Consider the following 19,126-nt stretch of genomic DNA (forward strand, 5'->3'; position numbering starts at 1 on the left):
CCCTGCCGTCCCCTCCCCACCCACCCCAGGCCACCAATGGCATCCCCAGACACCAGCCACAAAAGGCGCTCTGTTGTCCCGGCCGGCCCCCTGAACAGTGCCCGCCTGTGTCCTGCCCTGGGGAGAAGGCTGCCCTGGGGGAGGGGCGGGTGGGCATCCGCGGCATGGACGGCGGTCCGCGGGCTGGCGGTGGGCAGGACTGTGAGAGGCCACCTAAGGGCGCCTGACCACCCCACCCCCTCCCGTGGGGCCCCCAGGGCCCCCACAGGTCCCTCCTGGGCTGTGGCAGGTCAGGCAGCTAGTTTCCCAGAGGCACAGGCAGCACCGCTGGGTGACCCCAGTCATTGACCCCGGACAGCCTGCCCGAGCGGTCTCGGGGGCATGGGGCCACGGGGAGGGGCCAGGAGCCCGGGCAGGCCTCCATTTACGAGCAAAGCCAGGGGTGGTCTGCTAGGAGAGCCTAGCCCCCAGCCCCGCGACCACCACCTGCCCCCACTCCCAGCCCACGTGGGGCCAGCCAGCTCCCTGAGCACCCCGGGCCAACTTGTGGGGCATCCCAGGCCTGCCCCGAGGGGGCCCGGCCATGTTGTCCTCCCAGCAGAGAAGGGAAGCAGAACGGGGGAGGGTCCCCAGGTCCAGGGGTGGGGGGCGCCGGGGCAGGTCTGGGCTGCCAGCGGCGAGGCTCCCTTCCCTGCCCGCCAGCCTGGGCACCGGGGCCGCCAGGGGAACCTGGCCAGAAGCCAGGCAGAGCCGCCCCGGAGGAAAGAGAAAGGCGGCCCGGCCGGAAGGTCCAGTGCTGGGGGTGGAGAGAGAAGCCTTGTCCTGCGCTGGCTCCGCTCCAGGCCGCCCCGTTCAGACCCGCAACCTCATCATGCCTCTCTTTCCCAAGTGCCTGTCGCCCCAAGCCACTTGCAGGCCTTGAAGACACCCCGCGCTCCGGCGCTCCGGGCCTGTGCTCACACCCGCCAGCTCTGAGCAGCGCTGCCCCACCCCCATCCCCCACCGGGCAGACACACCGGGCCTTCAGGTCACTGGCAAGGTGGCGGCCCTGGAAAGCGTTACCTGAGCCTGTGGGCCCTCCCGAGAACAGACGCGCCCTCGCGAGCTCCCACCACGTCCTGCGACCCGGGCACACACACGCATGCACACACAGTGCCCTTGTGTCGCACAGACACACTCTGCGGAGTCCCGGGCGGGGACAGTGAGCGTCAGCCCCTTCAGCTGGGCGTCCCTCGGGGGCAGGGAGCTCTCCCGAGGAGGGGAGGTTCCCGATATTCTGGCTGCAACCTACGTCCCTGCCTCTCCTCTCTGCGACCCCCTGCTTGGCACCGAGAGGAAGCCCGTGCTCCCCGAGGGAGACACAGCGTCCTCGCCCACTCAGCTGCTGGTCATGGGTGATGCCCTGCCCAAGCCCCACGCCAGGGTCTGTTCCTGGGGTTCCCAGCAAGAGGGGCTCATCCAAGGTCAGCGGTCCAAGGTCACACAGGGAGGGGGTGGGGATGGCGGCAAGATCGGAAGAGGCAGTCAGGAAGGGCCCTTATGGCCGGGCTGATGACACGGAGTTCCCGGGGGTGTCCCAGGGGTGTCAGGGTGTCCCCGACAGCATGGGGTGGTGGGAGGGGCAAGAACAGTGGAAGGGGTGCTTAGCCCGGACACGCTTCAGGGAGCCCAGGTCTCCGGGCTCCCGACGCCCCCTGACCCACCCAATGGCACCAGCGGCTGCATCAGGACAGCCCGTCCCGAGAGGGCCCTGAGCACTTGGTGTTCAGAGATACCAAGGCTCCCGACACCCATGGGCACCTTCTCCCCATTTCCAGGAGGGCTGAGGGGAGGGAGGGTGACAGAGTCTGGGCCGGGCCCAGCGCCACCACCAGCTGCACCCCGAGAGCTAGGGCTGGGTGGGCAGAGAGAACAGGCCAACCTGTGGCCCAGGGCGAGCCCTGGGGAGGAGGCTGACCCTGAGACCAGGGCTGGGCCGAGCCGGAGGGATACGTGCCCTTGCAGGGGACACACAGGGACTGGTGGGACCCGGAGGGTCAGGTCTTGGGCTGGGGGCAGGGACAGCGCTCTCTATGTGCTGACCTCACTTGCATCCACCTGGACAAGAGGGCTGGCAGCTCTGACTGCCCAGGGCAGCGCCTACACTGCCTGTCTAAACTCCGCAGGGAGGCTCCGCTGGCCAGGGACACAGGCTCCAGGGGGCGGGCCCCCCACCATCACCCCCTGCCCCCCAGTGACTTGGCCAGGCCATCTGGGCCACGCATGGAGCTCCGAGGCCCCTGCCTGCCAGCTGCTCAGGTCCTCTGCCTGTCCTCCCACCTCAGGGACCCCTCAGCCGTGTCTCAGCTGAGAATCAGCACCCCCAAAACCAGCCACCACGTGGGGGATGGGGGCCACCTGGCCCTCATCTCACCATCCATCGCAGCCTCTGAGGCCCTGGAAACCGCCTGCCCTGGAGGCCTCTCTGGTCCCGCAGCCACCCAGTCACTCAGCAGGGACCAGTCCGTACCCGCCCCCCCAAGTGAGCCCTGGAGGATGCCCACAGACCCCACAGGCAGGGACACGCTGAAGAGTCAGAGGCAAGGGTGGGAGTGCTGCGGGGGATGGGGAGATGAGGGGGAGGAGGTGTGGGGGCAACAGTGGGAGTGAGTGTTGAGGATGAGATGGTCGAGGGGTGAGCCAGGGTCCCCTGCCACATGCAGACGGATTCCGTTTGTCTAAAGCACTTACAGGACACACACGATTATGCTTGTAAAGGCACAGAACATTCTGGAAGGATGGCAGGGACATGTTAACAGGAGGACCTGGGGTCAAGGTAAGGAGACTCCCTCTGTGCTCTAGCCCTTTGGGGGTGCTCCCATTGCTTGTCACCTTTCAGGTGCGTGCATACAAAGTCACTCAGTCGTGTCTAACTGCAACCTCATGGGTGGCAGTCCTCCAGGCTCCTCTATCCAGGGGATGCTCCAGATAAGAATACTGGAGTGGGTTGCCATGACCTCCTCCAGGGGGTCTCCCCAACCCAGGGATCGAACCCACATCTCTTATGTCTCCTGAACTGGCAGGCAGGTTCTTTACCACTAGTGTCCCCTGGGAAGCCCAAGTAGAAATGAATTAATAAGAAAAAGGGGAGGGGATGGTGGCTGCAGGCAGGAAGGAGCCCCGGTTCCTGCTACTCTGTGAGCCAGGGGGACACTGGGTGCAGGGAAGGCTCCAGATGCTCAGGCAGAAAGGGGTCCGAACCCAGGGGTTTACGTGCGGCCACAGCCAAGGGTCCTGGGTCTCCCGCTGCGTCTCGCCCTGCAGAGGAGGGCTCGTGCCTCAGTGCTCTGCCTCTGAGGCCCAGGCTGGGAATCAGCGGGAAGCTCTTCCCCTCTTGGGCCTTGCTTTCCCAACAACGAAGGGCGGGGAGAAGGGTTCCCCCAGCACCCTCTGCACGGTATCCTTGGAGCAATGCCACAGCCGCAGACATGAATGTCCACCACGGGGCCCAGCTTCCAGGGCAGTGTACACTCATATTCTGTGCTGTGTTGTGGGTCTGTTTGTGGTACACTCTGACGGGGGGTCTTGGGTGGTGTCGGGATGACAAGAGGAGCCTGGAGTCCAGCGTGCTTGTGGGCGGGGGCTGTCCCCAGGAGCACCTAACATCTCTTTGGCCATTGGGGCAGGTCACCACCTCAGTCTAGGACCACCCCCCCCCCTCCCACCGTAGTCCCCACGACTCCCAAGACACAGTCCAAGGCCTACAGGGCTCTGGGTTCTGGCCTCCTTCCCTCTGGAGCCCTGGTCCTGCTGTTCATCTCCTCTCCAGCTCCTGCACACAAGCTGCCTACGCCTCACACCTGCCACAGGGCCTTTGCATGGCTGCTTCCGCGCAAGACCATCCTCACCACTCCCACCCCTCTTCTCCTGGTTTAGCTGCCATTCCCCATAGAGGTCTCTCGGAGACCCCCCACCTCTGGCCTCCTTCTACCCCAGAGCCCATTCGCTGAGCTGAGCAGGGTCTCTTTCCTCCCTTATTCCCACTCGCCTTCACATGGTGGGGCACGCCATCTGCCTTGCTCAGGCTGCACTCCCAGTGCACATGTGTCCACGTGGGCACCTGTACTTTCACTACGTGTGTGCAGGCTATACACAAGGGTATCCGGGCCATGCGTCTACCCAGAAATCGCAGCTCTGACCGGTAGCATGGCCACAGCCACGCAGGCTGGGGGCCAGAGAGTTCCAGAGGACAGTGGGACAGAGTGGGTCAGCCGGGATGCACGAAGCTAACCAGCGCTCCGGGTTTAGGGCTTGAGGGGGCCACCGCTTGCACACCACCACAGGACCCATCAGAGGTAAAACGTGGTTAGATTCAATCCTGCCATCCCGGGCGCGCATTGACACAGATCTGCTCCGCGCACGCACACACGTGTGGCAGTCTGCGTGCCTGCCCACACAAGCCGCCAACCTGCCGGCCGGACACGCACGTGCAAGCGTGGCACACAGGTACCCAAACGCGCTCCTCACGCCCGTGCACCGGGCACGCGGGCACGGCGAGTGCGGGGAGGCGGCTGACTGCGCTCGGGCCCTGACGAGGGAGCCTAGGGCCAGCCGAGAGGCGGGGGCGGCCGGGCTGCGGGAATGGGGCGGGCGCCGGGGCCGCGGACAAGACGGAAGGGGCGGGCAGGCGGTCGGTGGCGCGGGCGCCCTCTCTCGGCCGCTAGGGGCAGCGCGCCGCCCTCCGTCGCCGCCGCCGCCACCGCAGCCCCGCGCCCGCCGCCCCGGCCGGAGCTGGAGGCGTCCCCGGGGGGCGGACTCGCCCCCAGGACCCGCTCCGGAGGCGGGCCCGGGCCAGGTGGGCCGGCCAGGGGGCGAGAATGCCGAGGGAGGTTGCCCGCGCCCTGCGGCTCGTCCGGACCCGCCGAGGCCGCCTCCTGCCCGGCCCCGAGGCCGCGCGTCCGCAGGCGCTCAGCTGCCTCCGGACCCGGCCGGCCGGGACGCTGCGGGCCCAGCACGCTGCGGGCCCAGCGCATCGGATGTCCGGGAGAGCGCCGAGGGCCTGGGCCGGAAGGGCCCCCAGAGCCTCCCCCTCGCCCCCATTTCACGGACGCGGCCACCGAGGCCGGAGAGGGGCCGGAGCCTGCGGGCGAGGCAGGGCCCCCCAACTTGGCTGCGTCCCCTCCCGGCCCTGGGTCTGGAGCAGAGCGACGTGATGCCGAGGGGGGCGAATCCCCTTTCCTGCCCCCGCGCGGGAGCGCGGCGGGGACAAGCGCCCTTCCCCGGGATCGGAGGCGGCAAACTCCGCGCTCGAGCCTCCGCGCCGCGCCCGCCGGCGGAGCCGCGCGCCGCCTTGGCGCATTCCCGCCGGCCTCGCTCTCGGCCTCCCGCTGCCCGGGTTCCGGGACTCCCAGGCCGGCCCCCCGCCCCCCAGATCCAGGCGCAACAAGTCTGAAAGCAGCGCCGAACAAGAGCGAGCGAGCCGGGAGGAAGGGCGCGGGGCTGAGCGCTCCGGGATCCCGGAACGCGCGCAACGTCCGCCTCCGGGGACGCGGCGCGGGCGGCGGGCGGTCCGGGCTGATCGGCTGGCGGCCCCCACCCCTTGAGCGGCCCTGACACTGAGCGAGCGGGGGCGCGCCCGGGAGCCCCCACCCCCTCCTTCGTCTTCTTGACCTTGCTGGGGTCCTCAAAGCCGGACCCGGCGGCACCCGGGCGTCCGGACGCAGAGTTTCGCGGCCGCCTGCGGGGGCGAGGGAGGCTCTCTCCCTCGACCTCCCTTGCTGCCTCGGCGGCGGCGGGGGTCGCCGAGAAATAGAAAGCTGCAGGCTCTAGGAGATGCCATGGCCGCCTCCTCAGACCCTAAATACACGGTATTCCACCTCCGGATATGAAAAGAGACCCCGGCCTCCCGTTCGCCCCCAACCCCGCCCGCGCGGCCGCTGCTCGGAGGGGGCGTGTGTTTGTGTCTGTGGGGGAAGGCGCTGGGGGTCCCCTTAGGTCCCCAGGGTGGGTTGGGAGCGCAGATCTCCCAGCCCTCTTCCCAATACGTTTGCCAATTGGCTGCCTAGGGCGGGGGTTGCGCGCCCCCTGCCCACCCACACACCTGCACACATTTCAACTCCTCGGGAGTTGCTGCTAAGGAATTCTCGGCCCTGACCCCGGGGAATGAAAGGGACGTGACGGGAGCGCGCGGAGGGAAAGGGCGCTGAAGCAGGGGTGGGTTAGGACTCGTCCGGCTCCATCCTGGCTCCCTGCACGCCAAGAAACTTGGAAGGCGAAAATAAAAGTGGGGAGGGTAAGGTGCCCAGCGGGCCAGGGTCGGGGTGCCGGAACGGGCGCTCCCTCTGAGCTGCCTAGGAAGTGACCCAGCGGGAGCCGCCGCACCCGGCAGCGGTCCCCGGGCTCAGAGCCGCATCCTCTGACAAGCCTTCCCGGCCACCAAGCTTCGCGGCGATTTTCAGCTCCGCCGTGCCCTCCCGAAGCAGGCCCAAGGCGCGCTGTGCCCTGCCCAGGGGGCCGCGGGGACTAGCGGGAGAGGGCGGCCGGCCGGGCCCAGAGCCCCAACCTGCCCGGGAGGGAGCCGGGGCCAGGCTAGTTCCTCGAGGCAGCTGCGCGGCGGCCGACGAGGGCCGGCGGCCTCGGCCCGCTGGGAATGGGGACCGAGGAGTGCCCGGCGCCCGGCCTCGCCGCTTCCCGCGGAGAGGGCGCAGGGCCGACCCAAAGTTCGGACCCGCTTATCCGCGCGGCCTGTCCGAGCGAGTGGAAAAGATCAGAATGGAACGAATCAGGGCATTCGTGTGTGTGTATGTGTGTGTGTGTGTGTGTAGGGGGCCGGACAGTGCTAGGGTAGCCCTCTGACCATCTGGGGGAAAGAGCACCTCCAGGGAGTGTCCACCGCCGGTGCCGCGTCTACCGGAGGCTGTGAGGGAGAGCCTGTGCGTGTGGGGAGGACATCTCGGGCCCCTACAGGGGTTTAGGGACTCTAGGTGTGATGAGGGGAAGGGGGACACACCGGGGTGTCTCTCCTGAACCTACCTGGGTCAGTGTGTGGCTGCGGGGCACCTCTGGGGTTCCCGAGACCCCTGCCAGCGCCCGTGTGGGTCGCGGACACAAGGGGAACGCCTTCCCCAGCCGGCCCTGGCTCTGTGCATGTGACGGGGAGGGCTGTCTTCCTCAGCCCGGCCTGCCACCCCGGCCAGGCTGCGGGTGTGTGGACTCGGGGGAGCCGAGCAGCGCCGAGGAGCCTCTCCCACCTCCAGGTCGCCCCCTCCTCAACCCGCCCGGTGCGGGCGCGCGGAGACCTGCCAGATTCCGTCGCCGCCGCCGGAGGAGGCAGGGGGCGGGGGCGGTGGGGGGGGGGGGCCGAGCTCGGAGCGCCAACCTCGGAGCTACGAAGCCCCAAACGGCGAAGTTAGGAAGTCCGGGCGTCCGCCCCGACCCCGACCCCGACCCCCTCCCACCCTCGCTGCGCCCCCTCTCGCCGCGCCCCCAGTCCCCAGCCCCCCGCCAGAGCCTTCCTTACCTTCCACGGCAGCAGCGGCCCCGCTGGCGAAGACTTGATCGGGCGAGTTGCAAATCCCCAGGAGCGCCCCGCGTCGCCGGCGGCCGAGACGGGCGCCCGACCGGAGCGGGGGCTCCTCCTGCCGCCGCCGCCCCCGGCCCGCTCCAGGCCTAGCCGGGACGCCCCCGGGAAGCGCACTCGCCGGCGCGCGCAGGTCCCCTCCCCTCCCCCCGCCTGCCGGCGCCCCCCGGACGCCCGGGAGGTCCGGATGCCCGGGCTGCGGGCGATGCGGGGCGCGCGGGCCCGGGCCCGGCCAGTACGCGGCGCGGCCGCCTGTGCTCCCGGCTCGCCGACTCCACGCTCGTTCCGCCGGGGCCGCCGCCAACGCCGCGCCCGCCGCTCCCTCTCCGGCCGCCGCCGCCGCCGCTCGGCTCCTCTCTCCTGGCCCGCTCCTCTCGCCTTTTTTCCCCTTCCTGAGGGGGGGGCGAGCCGAGCCGAGCCGGGGGCGGGGCGGCGCGGGGAGGGGGAGGAGGAGGCCGAGGACGGCGAGAAGGAGGAGGAGAGAGGCGGGCTCCTTCCCCCACCGGGCTGCCGGCGCTCCCCAATCTCTCGCTCTGAAACTGGATCCCGAATCGGGAGCCAGAGACTGCATTACGGATTACATCAGGCTTTCTAGAGCTTCCAGATCACACACGAGAGGGGAGCGCGAGCGGGGGGCGGGGTGTGGGGGAGGGGAGAGGGGGGCGGGGCGGGGCGGGGGGGAGGATAAACGCGCACAGGCGCGCACCGGGGGAAGCCCGGCGCCAGCCCCGCGCAGCAGCAACACCAGGAGTTGGGTCTCAGCTCTCTGCCTCTCCCGGGAACCGAGGAGTGGCTGCCGCGGGCCGACTGGGCGAGTGGACGGGTGGGTGGATGGATAGGCAAGGCAGATGGATGGAGGGAAGGAAGTTGTACGGGGTTGTGCCCCGACAGGGCGCAGAGGTGCCAGAGAGGACAGGCTGGGTGGAAGGGCGGATGAGGTAAGTGGGCTTCGGTCGAGGAGGTGCGGGAGGGGATGGGTGGAAGGACAGATGCCTAGAGAGATGGGCGGCGTGGTGGATGGAGGGATGGAGGGTGGGTGTATGGGTGGAGGAACCAGGTGGAAGAAGATGGGCAGACTAGGTGGGGGCATAATTGGGTGGATGGCACCTGAGTGGAGGGCTGAAGAGATGGCTGGGCCGTGCAGTTGCAAGGACGGTGGGTGGCTAGGTGCAGAAGCAGGGTGGGCGGGTTGGACGGGAAATGGGGGTGAGGGCAGAAGACAGAAGCCGAAGCACAGACCCTGGACCACATCAGTGAGCCTCAGAGGTTGGCGGACATGGGAAGGCCCAGCTTGAACGGCTCAGGTTGGGTTTGTCCAGTCTTTCCTCAGGGGGCTCTGTTCTGAGAGGTGCTGAGGGAGGGGCTTGAGAAAAGAGCCCCCAGGGTTAGAAGCACCGCTTACCCTGAGGGGCTGTCCTCAGTGGTTTTGTCCACATTCATATCCTCCATGCATCCTCCTTTGACTTGGTGACAGTGGGAACATCCCAGTCCCATATGCAGGTTTTGTTTTTCCATAAACTGGGGGAGACGCCCCTTTAGCTGCTTCATCTCTCATCTTAAAGTGACCATAGTCCCCCCTTCTTTTGAGACCTTTGGCCAGATACCCATAGGGGGCCTCCCTAAAATGAAACACAGCATCTTGGAGAAAGGACCTCAGGGAGATTACTTCAGGGTCCTTCTCTACTAGGACGTTTATGCCTTCCAGCCCCTTGCTTCTTTTTCATAACCTGAGGTCCACTCTGAATGCAAAATCCTCATTGAGTCTTCCTGAATATGCAATCATATACACATTTCTTGTCTTAGCAGGCCACCAATGCCTTTGCGGCCCAAGCCCAACATCTGGTCCAACTGTCGGCTTTTTTTAGCTTCTTCCCAGAAGGCTCCATCAGGGTGTCATCACTGTCACCATCAACCATTAATTCACAGTCGCTGTCACCATTCTCAGCCTGAACGTTAGCATGCAGCCCTGCACAATTCTCCCCATGGCCATCACCGTAACCCCCAAGCGGGGCCTCTACAGCACTATCCCCGGCAACAGCACGTGGCTCACCTCATCAGGGGCAGCTCCGTGCAGACCAGTCCCTCTGGAAAGGACAGCCTGTGGACTGAGCCTCTATAGGGGGCATCCTGAAGGGCTCCTCGGAAGAGCTAGGGAGACACGGTCCCCAAGGCAATCGGAGGGCAGAGGAGGCCCCTTTCCCAGTCCACCCCCAGGGCAGACGTATCCCTCTCCATCCGGGGGAGAGGACCTGCTCCCCAGAGTCTTTGAACTGAGGGAGGAGGCAGAGGCGGTGCCCCTGGGGGCTGTAGCTCCCACCTCTCCCCACCCAGGCCCTCAGGGCCTCAGCCTTTTCTTTGCTCTCCTTCCTGCACTAGCAGCCCGTGGCCACCAGGGGGCCTTTGCTATTAGGCCATGGACCGCGCCAAGGGTGCCCGCACCTCTGAGTCAGGATTTCAGCTGCCGCTTTGCCACCAGCCCTCCTCGCGCCCAGGGCGGAGGGTAGCAGCCATCCCGTGCTCCTCTGCTCTGGGACCCCCGCCGGGGGTTCCCAGGGCAAGGCTGGGGTTCCCTCCACTCAGGCGACCTGGTGCGAAGCGATGTCCCCTGAGACGGGACTTCTCAGCGGGCCCTGTCTGCCCCTCCTCGCCTCCCTCCACTCTTGGTCCTTTCTAGAAAAGGGTCTCCTCACCCCAGTTCCTGACCAAACCCCAGACAGTTCCTCTCCTGGAGGAGAGAGGCCGTCTGCCCCCTGCTCCTCAAGGAGGGAGCAGGGTCAGCAGGGCCCTGGGATTGCGGCACAGGGAATCCTACCCACTCCCCAGGCCTGCACCCAGCTGAGGTCCTGAAACAGAGTTGCACCGCCCGCTGCGGCTTCAGCAGCCCTGGGGGTGCATGGAGACCTTGACAGAAGGGGGTGGGGTTTTCTTGCGGCCCAGACATCTCAGGATTCTACACTTCTGAGCCAAGGGCCACTGTTCCTGACATTTGCTCCCAGTTGACCGCCAGCATTCTCCACCAAAGCGTGTACAATCCCCATGGCCACACACACACGGGGGCAGGACACAGCCTGTAGTAGTCCAAAGTGGCCTCAGCACAGGAGGTTGAAACTGATGGACCCATGCCAGGTCAGCCTTATCTAGCCGGGCACCAAGTCCTGGTACCTCTTCACTCAGCCCCAGAAGGAGCATATTAAATTTCATGGCCATAAACCACACACTGACCACAGCCATCGACTCACTGACCACTGACCCTATTCAACACTGAGCCCTGTAACTGGTCCCAGTGTGACCCCTGACCCCAGTCCCAGTGTGACCCCTGACTCTGGTCACACTCCAAGCCCTGACCCCGGGCGCACTCTGAGCCCTGAACCCGGTCCCACACTGAGCCCTGACACCGGTCACACTCTGGGTCCTGACCCCGGTCACACTCTGAGCCCTGACCCCGGTCCCACTCCGACCCCTGACCCCGGTCCCGCTCCGAGCCCTGACCCCGGTCCCGCTCCGACCCCTGACCCCGGTCCCGCTCCTGGCCCTGACCCCGGTCCCGCTCCGGGCCCAGACCCCGGTCACGCTCTGGGTCCTGACCCCAGTCACACTCAGCCCTGACCCTGGTCACATGTTGAAGCCCCAGCCTGGTCCCACTGAGCCTTGTCCTCATGGCACTTTACCCATTCAGCTCTTTATCCCCAAGCCTGAGTGTACACGCTAAGGCATCCCCGAGGAATGAGAAATAGAAACTTTGTGTGTGCGGTGGCTAGGAGGACCCCCAGTGGAGCAGCAGGAAGCCTACCTCAGGGTCATATCTGTTTCCAGCCATTCTCACACAGGACCAGCCCCTCTCTGGGGAAGACATGAGGGTTTACCTGTGGTCACAGGGAGACCTGGGATGGTCTACAGCAGAGCCCCCTAAGTCCTGGTCTCCCCACCCAGCCTCCTGGCACCAAGTCAGAGCAAGGGCCTGCAGCACCTGGCACCCCTTCCCCAGCCTTCAGAGGTGCCTGGGGGCTGGCTGGAGGGGCCAGGGCAGGGGTCCCAGCCTGGGGACATCGTGGCCCTGTCCAGCCACTTGGTGGACTTTGTAAGCCAGAGGGTCGGTGTGGGGTGGGGGAGAGCAGAGTGAGTAATCAGCTGATTCACATGCATGTAATTAGTTGTGGATGCAACATGCCAGCGTCAGCCTCCCAGCCAGGACACGCAGGGCCTGCGCTGCCACTCAGCAGAATGAGGCCCCGCCCTGTGGCCGCTCCACCTTCTGGCTCCCCTGCTGCCCACCCGCTCAGCCCTGGACTCTCCAGGCTATATGACTGTGAGGAGATGGAAAAGAAGAGGGATGCCTGAGGACGAAGGAAGCGAGGCCAGGGCTCCCAGCTCCTCTGGCTGGCCACAGGCTTCCATGGAGCCTGGATCCATGGAGTCATGGATCACCCTCCGGTGATCTCCCCCTTGGCAGGCAGGGCCCCCGAGACACCCAGACATCTCAGCCCACCTGCAAGCAGACAGGCCAAGGTGCTCCCCGGGCCCAGTGACAGTGACCAACCCTCCTGCACCCCTGGCCAGCCCAGAGCTGGGTGACGGGTGGCGGGGCCAGCATAGGTGGGCCTGGGCAGGTGGGCAGTCAGCTCCCATTCCGAGACGTCCACAATCCTCCGCAGGCCATCATCCTGCCCCAGCCCCGGCCAGGTCTGCACACACAGCAGCGACCCAGCTGGGGTCTGTGTCCTGGAGACCAAGTTCAGGGCCAGAATCAGCGTGAGTAGCCGGAGTCCAGCAGTGAGAGGACCCGGGGGACCGACTTCCACACCCACCCTGCTCAGGCTGCTCACTCCTAGGCCAGGGGCACCGGGGTGGGGGTGGGCGCAAAGGGCAGAGAAGGCTGGTCTCCAGATGGCCCTACAGAGCTGGCCAACAGGATGAGTGATGGCCGTGTTCTGTGCGGGCTGACCAGAGCATCTGCCCCTGGCCACGTGTGGCTGCTGAGCGTGGAATGAGGCTCGTGTGCCCGAGGAACTGAAGCTTTAATTTTACTTACTTTTCACTAGTTTCACCTTAAATAACCACGTGTGGCTGGTGACTGCCCTATTGCATGGTGGCCTGTCATCCCTGCCTCAGGGGAGTCCTGAGGCTCCTCCCGGGGAGGGCTCCGGGCTGGAGGGGACCTGAGATTTGTCATTAACTGGACTCCAGTGAGCACGTGAGCTGTGGCTATAGGCTCCACTGCAGAGCTGGTGAGCCACCTGGCACCGCCCCTTCCCCACGTTGGGCTCCAAGTGAGAGTGGGGAGTCCTCAGGGCAGATCGGCGCAGTAGCTGAAGCCAGACCGGGGCTGGCTTGTATCCTGACGGCCCCACCTTCTAGCTGTGTGACCTCAGGCTACTTGCCTCCTCTGTGCCTGCTTTATCTGTGTGCTGGGGACAATAAAGGCACCCCCTGTGTGGTCTTTGTCAGGATCGAGTGAGTAAATCAAGGCGGGCCTGGCACAGATGGCCAATTCCGATGGAGGTGCGGGCTCCACGTCAGAGCCCCAGTTTGCCTGCTCTCTGGTGCCAAACCTCCTGGCCCGGGCCCAGCTCCTGCCCCCTCCCACCTGCTTCTCCGCACTGACTCAGCGCAGCCGCAGGGTGGGACCCCTGCCTCCAGCCCCTCAGGGTCAGCAGGCGTGATGGTGGCAGATGGCGGTAGGCTGCCCACGGCTTCGTCCCCCTCTGGCCTCAGGGCCTTCAGCTCCTGCCACCTGCCTCGGTGCCATGGAACCAGTGTCCTATGGGCCACTGTGCACACCCTTAGTGTGGCCACGCCCTTAGTATGGCCCCGCCCCGTGGGCCCCTGGCCACCACCCACACCTGGGTTGAGTGTTGGGCCTGGGGCTGGCAGGGCAGGAGGTGGGGGTGGGGGGGAAGCTGCCTGTGATGCCAGCAGTTACAACCCTCGCCCTTTGGAAGCTCCTCCCGCACTTGACCTCAAGCCCTCTTGCTGCAGCCTCGACCCTGGCCCTCCATCCAACCTCTGCTCCCCACCTCTGCCTAATGCCAGGCATGCCCAATGCGGAAATCTCAGATGGAGGGGTCCACTTGGCAATTGGGGTGGGGGACACCAGGCTAGAAAGCTGGAGGCCCCCTGGCAGGGCGCTTTCAGCCAGGCAAGACACTTTCTTGCCTGGCTGGTGTCAAAGCCCAGGTGGTGCTGGGGTGTGGGTACCCAGGAGGGGGCCACGCCTCCTGAGTGGGGAGCAGATGGGCAGGGGCAGAGCCGGGGAGCAGCCAGTCCCACTTTGGACTCTGCTGAGCCCAGCTCGGGGCGGGGACCGCCCTTCTGCAGGGAAGGTGCGGAGAGGTGAAGGCGCCGGCTGAACCCATCAGGCAGGACCCAGGCAGACTTTTGGGGGGAGTGGGTCTTCTGTTTGGGGGACTTGGGACCAAGTGCTTGAAGAGTTTTTCTACCCAGCCCTCAGGCCCCAGCCCTCAGTCTGCGTGGCCAGCTTCCGCCCGCAGGTCTGAGGGGCCCACAGCCTGGGCTCTGGATGCTGGTTTCCTGGCCATGCTGCTGAGTCCCCAGCCTTCTCCTGGGGAGCCCGGGACACTGAGCTTATGTAACCGGAGTGCCCTGCCTGCTCCCCGGCACCCCTCGCCCGCCCTGCCCTCCCTGGGGAGGAGGAGGCCGGGGTAGTTTCAGGCTATTTTCAACCACTCGTTCTCACAACTCTCGGGCGAGAACCGGGTGCGATTGGCGGGTTTTCCTAACACCCCCGTGGGAGGCAGGGCCGAGGAAATGCAGGTCAGGGAGAGGCGAGGAGGCTCCAGCCCATAACGGGCATTGCTGCTGCTGCTGCTGTGAGGGTCCGGGCTGGGGCCCACTGGGGAGCCGTCAGGGTCTCCAAGACCCGGCAAGTGGGCAGCCTGGTGGCCATGCTCCCCACATGTCCACAGCAGCCATGCTGGCCAAGGCCACTCCACTCTTTGTCTCCTTCTGCAACCTCCAGGGGCTACAAGGCGTGGTGCCGCTCGGAAGCAGGAAATCTTGTGGTTCAGAGAAGGGGTGTGACTGGCCTGAGCTCACACAGCCAGGATTGACACCAAAGTCTTTCCTCTAACCAGGTGGGACCTCGAGTCATGGACTTGTTCTTCAAAGAGAGGGAGGGTCTTCAAGATTGACAGCGCAGACAGGGAAGGCAGGATCCTTATGTGTAGCTCCTGGCTCGAACCCTGGACATTTCCAAAGTGCCATTTCCAGTCCTCACCATCCTGACTGAGCCCCGACCCTCCCTGGTCACCCCTGAGGATGACTATCCACTGCAGCCACTTGACGGGTTTTCTTGGACCCCTCTTATGGGCTGGCACCTGTGTGCCCCAGCCCTGCAGTGCTGGATCCCAGAGCCAGCAGCACCCGGCTTCTGTCAGGCCCTCCCCTGGGCTAAGCGAGCCCTCGGGAGGGCGGACACGGTGCTGCTCTGGGAGATTTCAGTGGACGGAGATTAAGCGTTGAATAAACAGTGCAGTGAAAATCAATACAGACAATAGTAGAGATCACAGAGCCAACAGAGCCAAGGCTTGAGGTGGTCTGGCTGGCTCTGCACGCTCACCTGCCACACGTGGTGCCCAGCGGGCTCCTAGCGGCATGGGTGATGAATCAGCCCCCTTGCCCCTCTGGGTCACAGGCCGAGTTCTCCCCCACGACCCAGTACCCTGCCCAGGTCCCCAAGACAGGCACACTCCCCAGCTCTCATGGCCTCTGAGGGCCAAGGAGGCCCTGGCGCCCACAGAGAACCTGGACACCACCTAGGTTTCCACGTGGGTCCCCCCCCAGGGCCCTGAAGTCCCATCGCCGTGGCTCCACCAGGTGGCCTCACGAGCTCCAGCTGCCGCTGGACGGAGGCCTGGCCTGGGCTCCGCAGGACACTCCAGCCTGGGTGCTGCACGGCCAGACGGACAGGTGTGCGGAGGATGGAGATGCACAGCTCCACACCGCGTCTCTCAGGGAGTGCCTCCGACCCCCAGTCCATCGGGCGGCTCCCTGGGACTGTGAGGTGGGACTGGGGGCACGGGCTCTTGTTGGTCTCTCTCTTGGAGCGCAGGGCCCACAAGAGCTCCTGTGGAAAGTGCTGGGAAGGCGGAAGGGAAGAGCGAGAAGCGGGTCCTGGAGTGGGACGGATGCCACATCTGAGATGACGGAGGGAGGCTGGCACCTCCGGAAGACATGTGGATACCATGTGGAGCAGAGATGTGGTGAGCACACTGACCTGCTGGGTTCTCTGTCATGGGCGGAAGTTTCCAAGCCTCTCCTTCTGCCCAGACCCCCCAGCCCTGTGCCCCCACTGCCTGTCCTGAACCAGACCAGGGCAGGGCAGCCCAGCCAGGGCTGGGTAGGGCTCTCTCAGAGGATCTCGGGGGATGTGCATGTGCACTCACATGTTTGCATTCCAGTCAAAGGTGGCATCCATCTTCCACCTCCTGGAGTTGGTTCCTGGAACCACAGCACTCCCAAGACCCGGCAAGTATGTGGTTTCTGGGAGGGGGGCCAAGAGAGGGAAATGGACTTTATATGCTGAGAAGAAAGAATAACAGTTGCTCAGGACTTTAACATTTACAGAACACCTTCAGATAGTTCAATTTATTTCACTCTCAAAACAACACTGATAAATAGACAGGTCAGGGAGCATAATTCTACTCTTACAGGTGGAGAAACTGAGGCTCAGAGATGGCAAGTCAGTTGTGCAAAGTCACATGACACACAAGGACCATGGCAAGGATCTCAGTCCTGCACCTCCTCCCTACTCTTCCCAGCTGACTGCTCAGCAGGCTTGGCTGTTCAACTGCCTGCCCTGACTGGCATGGTCCTCTACCCAGAACCTAGCAAAAGAGGGGAGTGGTGGTGTTTGTGGTGGAGATGGTGCTGGTGGTGGAGATGGTGGAGATGGTGCTGGTGGTAGAGATGGTGCTGGTGGTGGAGATGGTGGAGATGGTGCTGGTGGTAGAGATGGTGCTGGTGGTGGAGATAGTGGAGATGGTGCTGGTGGTGGAGATGGTGGAGATGGTGCTGGTGGTAGAGATGGTGCTGGTGGTAGAGATGGTGCTGGTGGTGGAGATGGTGGAGATGGTGCTGCTGGTAGAGATGGTGCTGGTGGTGGAGATGGTGCTGGTGGTGGAGATGGTGCTGGTGGTGGAGATGGTGGAGATGGTGCTGGTGGTAGAGATGGTGCTGGTGGTAGAGATGGTGCTGGTGGTGGAGATGGTGCTGGTGGTAGAGATGGTGCTGGTGGTAGAGATGGTGCTGGTGGTGGAGATGGTGCTGGTGGTGGAGATGGTGCTGGTGGTAGAGATGGTGCTGGTGGTGGAGATGGTGGAGATGGTGCTGGTGGTAGAGATGGTGCTGGTGGTGGAGATGGTGCTGGTGGTAGAGATGGTGCTGGTGGTGGAGATGGTGCTGGTGGTAGAGATGGTGCTGTTGGTAGAGATGGTGCTGGTGGTGGAGGTGGTGGAGATGGTGCTGGTGGTGGAGATGGTGCTGGTGGTGGAGATGGTGCTGGTGGTAGAGATGGTGCTGGTGGTGGAGATGGTGGAGATGGTGCTGGTGGTGGAGATGGTGCTGGTGGTGGAGGTGGTGGAGATGGTGCTGGTGGTAGAGATGGTGCTGGTGGTGGAGATGGTGCTGGTGGTGGAGATGGTGCTGGTGGTAGAGATGGTGCTGGTGGTGGAGATGGTGGAGATGGTGCTGGTGGTAGAGATGGTGCTGGTGGTGGTCGTGGTGATAGTGGTAGAGATGGTTCTGCTGGTCGTGGTGGAGATGGTGGGGGGGGGGGATGGTAGAGATGGTGGTGGTGGTAGAGATGATGGTGGTGATGGTTATGCTAGTGGTGGTGATGACGGTGGTGGTGGTGATTGTAGAGACACTGATGATGGTGGAGATCCACTAGCAGAACCATCACCACCACCATCTCTACCACCACCATTACCACCACCACCATCTCCACCACAGTAATGACGGTGGTGGTGGTGATGGTGAAGATGGTGCTGGTGATGGAGATGGTGGTGATGGTGGAGATGGTGCTGGTGGTGGAGATGGTGCTGGTGGTGGTAGTGATGATGGTGGGAAACATGGGGGTAGAGGTGGTTCTGCTGGTGGTGATGGAGACAGTGGCGGAGATGGTGGTGGTGGTGGTAGAGACGGTGGTGGTGGTGATGGAGACAGTGGGGGAGATGGTGGTCGTGGTGGTAGAGACGGTGGTGGTGGTGATGGAGACAGTGGTGGTGGTGATGGTAGAGACAGTGGTGGTGATGGAGACAGTGGTGGAGATGGTGGTGGGGGGGCAGATGGTGGAGATGGTGGTGGTGGTAGAGATGGTGGTGGTGATGGAGACAGTGGTGGAGATGGTGGTGGTGGTGTAGAGACGGTGGTGGTTGTGATGGAGACAGTGGGGGAGATGGTGGTGGTGGTGTAGAGACGGTGGTGGTGGTGATGGAGACAGTGGGGGAGATGGTGGTGGTGGTGGTAGAGACGGTGGTGGTGGTGATGGAGACAGTGGGGGAGATGGTGGTGGTGGTGTAGAGACGGTGGTGGTGGTGATGGAGACAGTGGTGGAGATGGTGGTGGTGGGGGAGATGGTGGAGATGGTGGTGGAGGTAGAGATGGTGGTGGTGATGGAGACAGTAGTGGTGATGATGGTGGTGGTGGTGGTGGTAGAGATGATGGTGGTGATGGAGACAGTGCTGGTGGTAGAGATGGTGGTGGTGATGGTAGAGACGGTGGTGGTGGTGATGGAGACAGTGGTGGTGATGATGGTGGTAGTGGTGAAGGTAGAGACGATGGTGGTGATGGAGACAGTGGTGGAGATGGTGGTGGTGGGGGAGATGGTGGAGATGGTGGTGGTGGTGGTAGAGATGGTGGTGGTGATGGAGAGAGTGGTGGTGATGATGGTGGTTGTGGTGATGGTAGAGATGGTGGTGGTGATGGTAGAGACGATGGTGGTGATGGAGACAGTGGTGGAGACGGTGGTGGTGAGGGAGATGGTGGAGATGGTGGTGGTGGTGGTAGAGATGGTGGTGGTGGTGGTGATGGTAGAGATGGTGGTGGTGATGGTAGAGACGATGGTGGTGGTGATGGAGACAGTGGTGGAGATGGTGGTGGTGATGGTTCTGCTAGTGGTGGTGATGATAGTGGTAGTGATGATGGTGATGGTGATGGTAGAGACAGTGGTGGTGGTGGAGACAGTGGGGGAGATGGTGGTGGTGGTGATGCTGTGGTTAAGACAGTGGTGATCCTGATGGTGTACAGAATGGGTCTGCTGGTGTGGAAGTCTTCAATGCACCCCGCCGGCACAGGGTACTGCCCCTCCTGACGGGTGTCACCAGCCGGGCTTATACTTTCCCAGGGAGGGAGCTGGTGCTGCAAAGGAGCCTTTGAGAATCAACCAACTTGAGTGCCCCTGGGAGCTGGTGGGCTCAGTGCTTCAGGGAGAGAGAAAGGGGGACCCGCAGCCCCTGGGCAGGTTGGGGAGGCTCCCTGAATGCTAAAGAGGGGCTCAGATGTACAATGGTGGCCTTGGGAACCAGCCAGCCAAGTCATTTGCAGGGCGTC

At 64.2% G+C, this 19,126-nt stretch overlaps 3 protein-coding genes across 11 annotated transcripts in view; 1 reads left to right on the plus strand and 2 right to left on the minus strand.

Moving 5' to 3' along the window:
- The window catches only part of ADGRB1 (adhesion G protein-coupled receptor B1), a 75,393-nt gene extending 67,509 nt beyond the window's left edge, over positions 1-7,884 (minus strand). For 4 of the 9 annotated variants that reach the window (XM_043880282.1, XM_043880285.1, XM_043880281.1 and 1 more), the window contains exon 1: positions 7,499-7,884. The gene's annotated coding sequence lies outside the window, so the exon portion shown is untranslated. Of the gene's footprint in view, positions 1-1,062; positions 1,125-7,498 lie in introns of those variants that run through there. The other 5 variants (XM_043880287.1, XM_043880283.1, XM_043880284.1 and 2 more) reach the window with 5 other exon arrangements.
- On the plus strand, positions 382-5,592 carry LOC122679659 (collagen alpha-1(I) chain-like). Its single transcript, XM_043880536.1, has 6 exons — positions 382-788; positions 890-1,039; positions 1,243-1,463; positions 2,291-2,521; positions 4,323-4,662; positions 4,704-5,592. The coding sequence occupies exons 1-6, from the start codon at positions 382-384 to the stop codon at positions 5,590-5,592; spliced, it is 2,238 nt and encodes a 745-aa protein (XP_043736471.1).
- LOC122679660 (collagen alpha-1(I) chain-like) lies at positions 5,663-15,810 on the minus strand. The gene is made up of 12 exons (XM_043880537.1): positions 15,792-15,810; positions 15,402-15,688; positions 14,253-14,451; positions 13,143-13,422; positions 12,045-12,277; positions 10,904-11,131; positions 8,255-8,365; positions 7,499-8,097; positions 7,278-7,364; positions 7,012-7,119; positions 6,361-6,665; positions 5,663-5,942 (listed from the first exon to the last, which is right to left on the minus strand). The coding sequence occupies exons 1-12, from the start codon at positions 15,808-15,810 to the stop codon at positions 5,663-5,665; spliced, it is 2,736 nt and encodes a 911-aa protein (XP_043736472.1).
- Positions 15,811-19,126: the final 3,316 nt, after the last annotated feature.

This window comes from Cervus elaphus, chromosome 21, assembly GCF_910594005.1.
Source record: "Cervus elaphus chromosome 21, mCerEla1.1, whole genome shotgun sequence".
NCBI classification, from domain to species: Eukaryota; Metazoa; Chordata; class Mammalia; order Artiodactyla; family Cervidae; genus Cervus; species Cervus elaphus.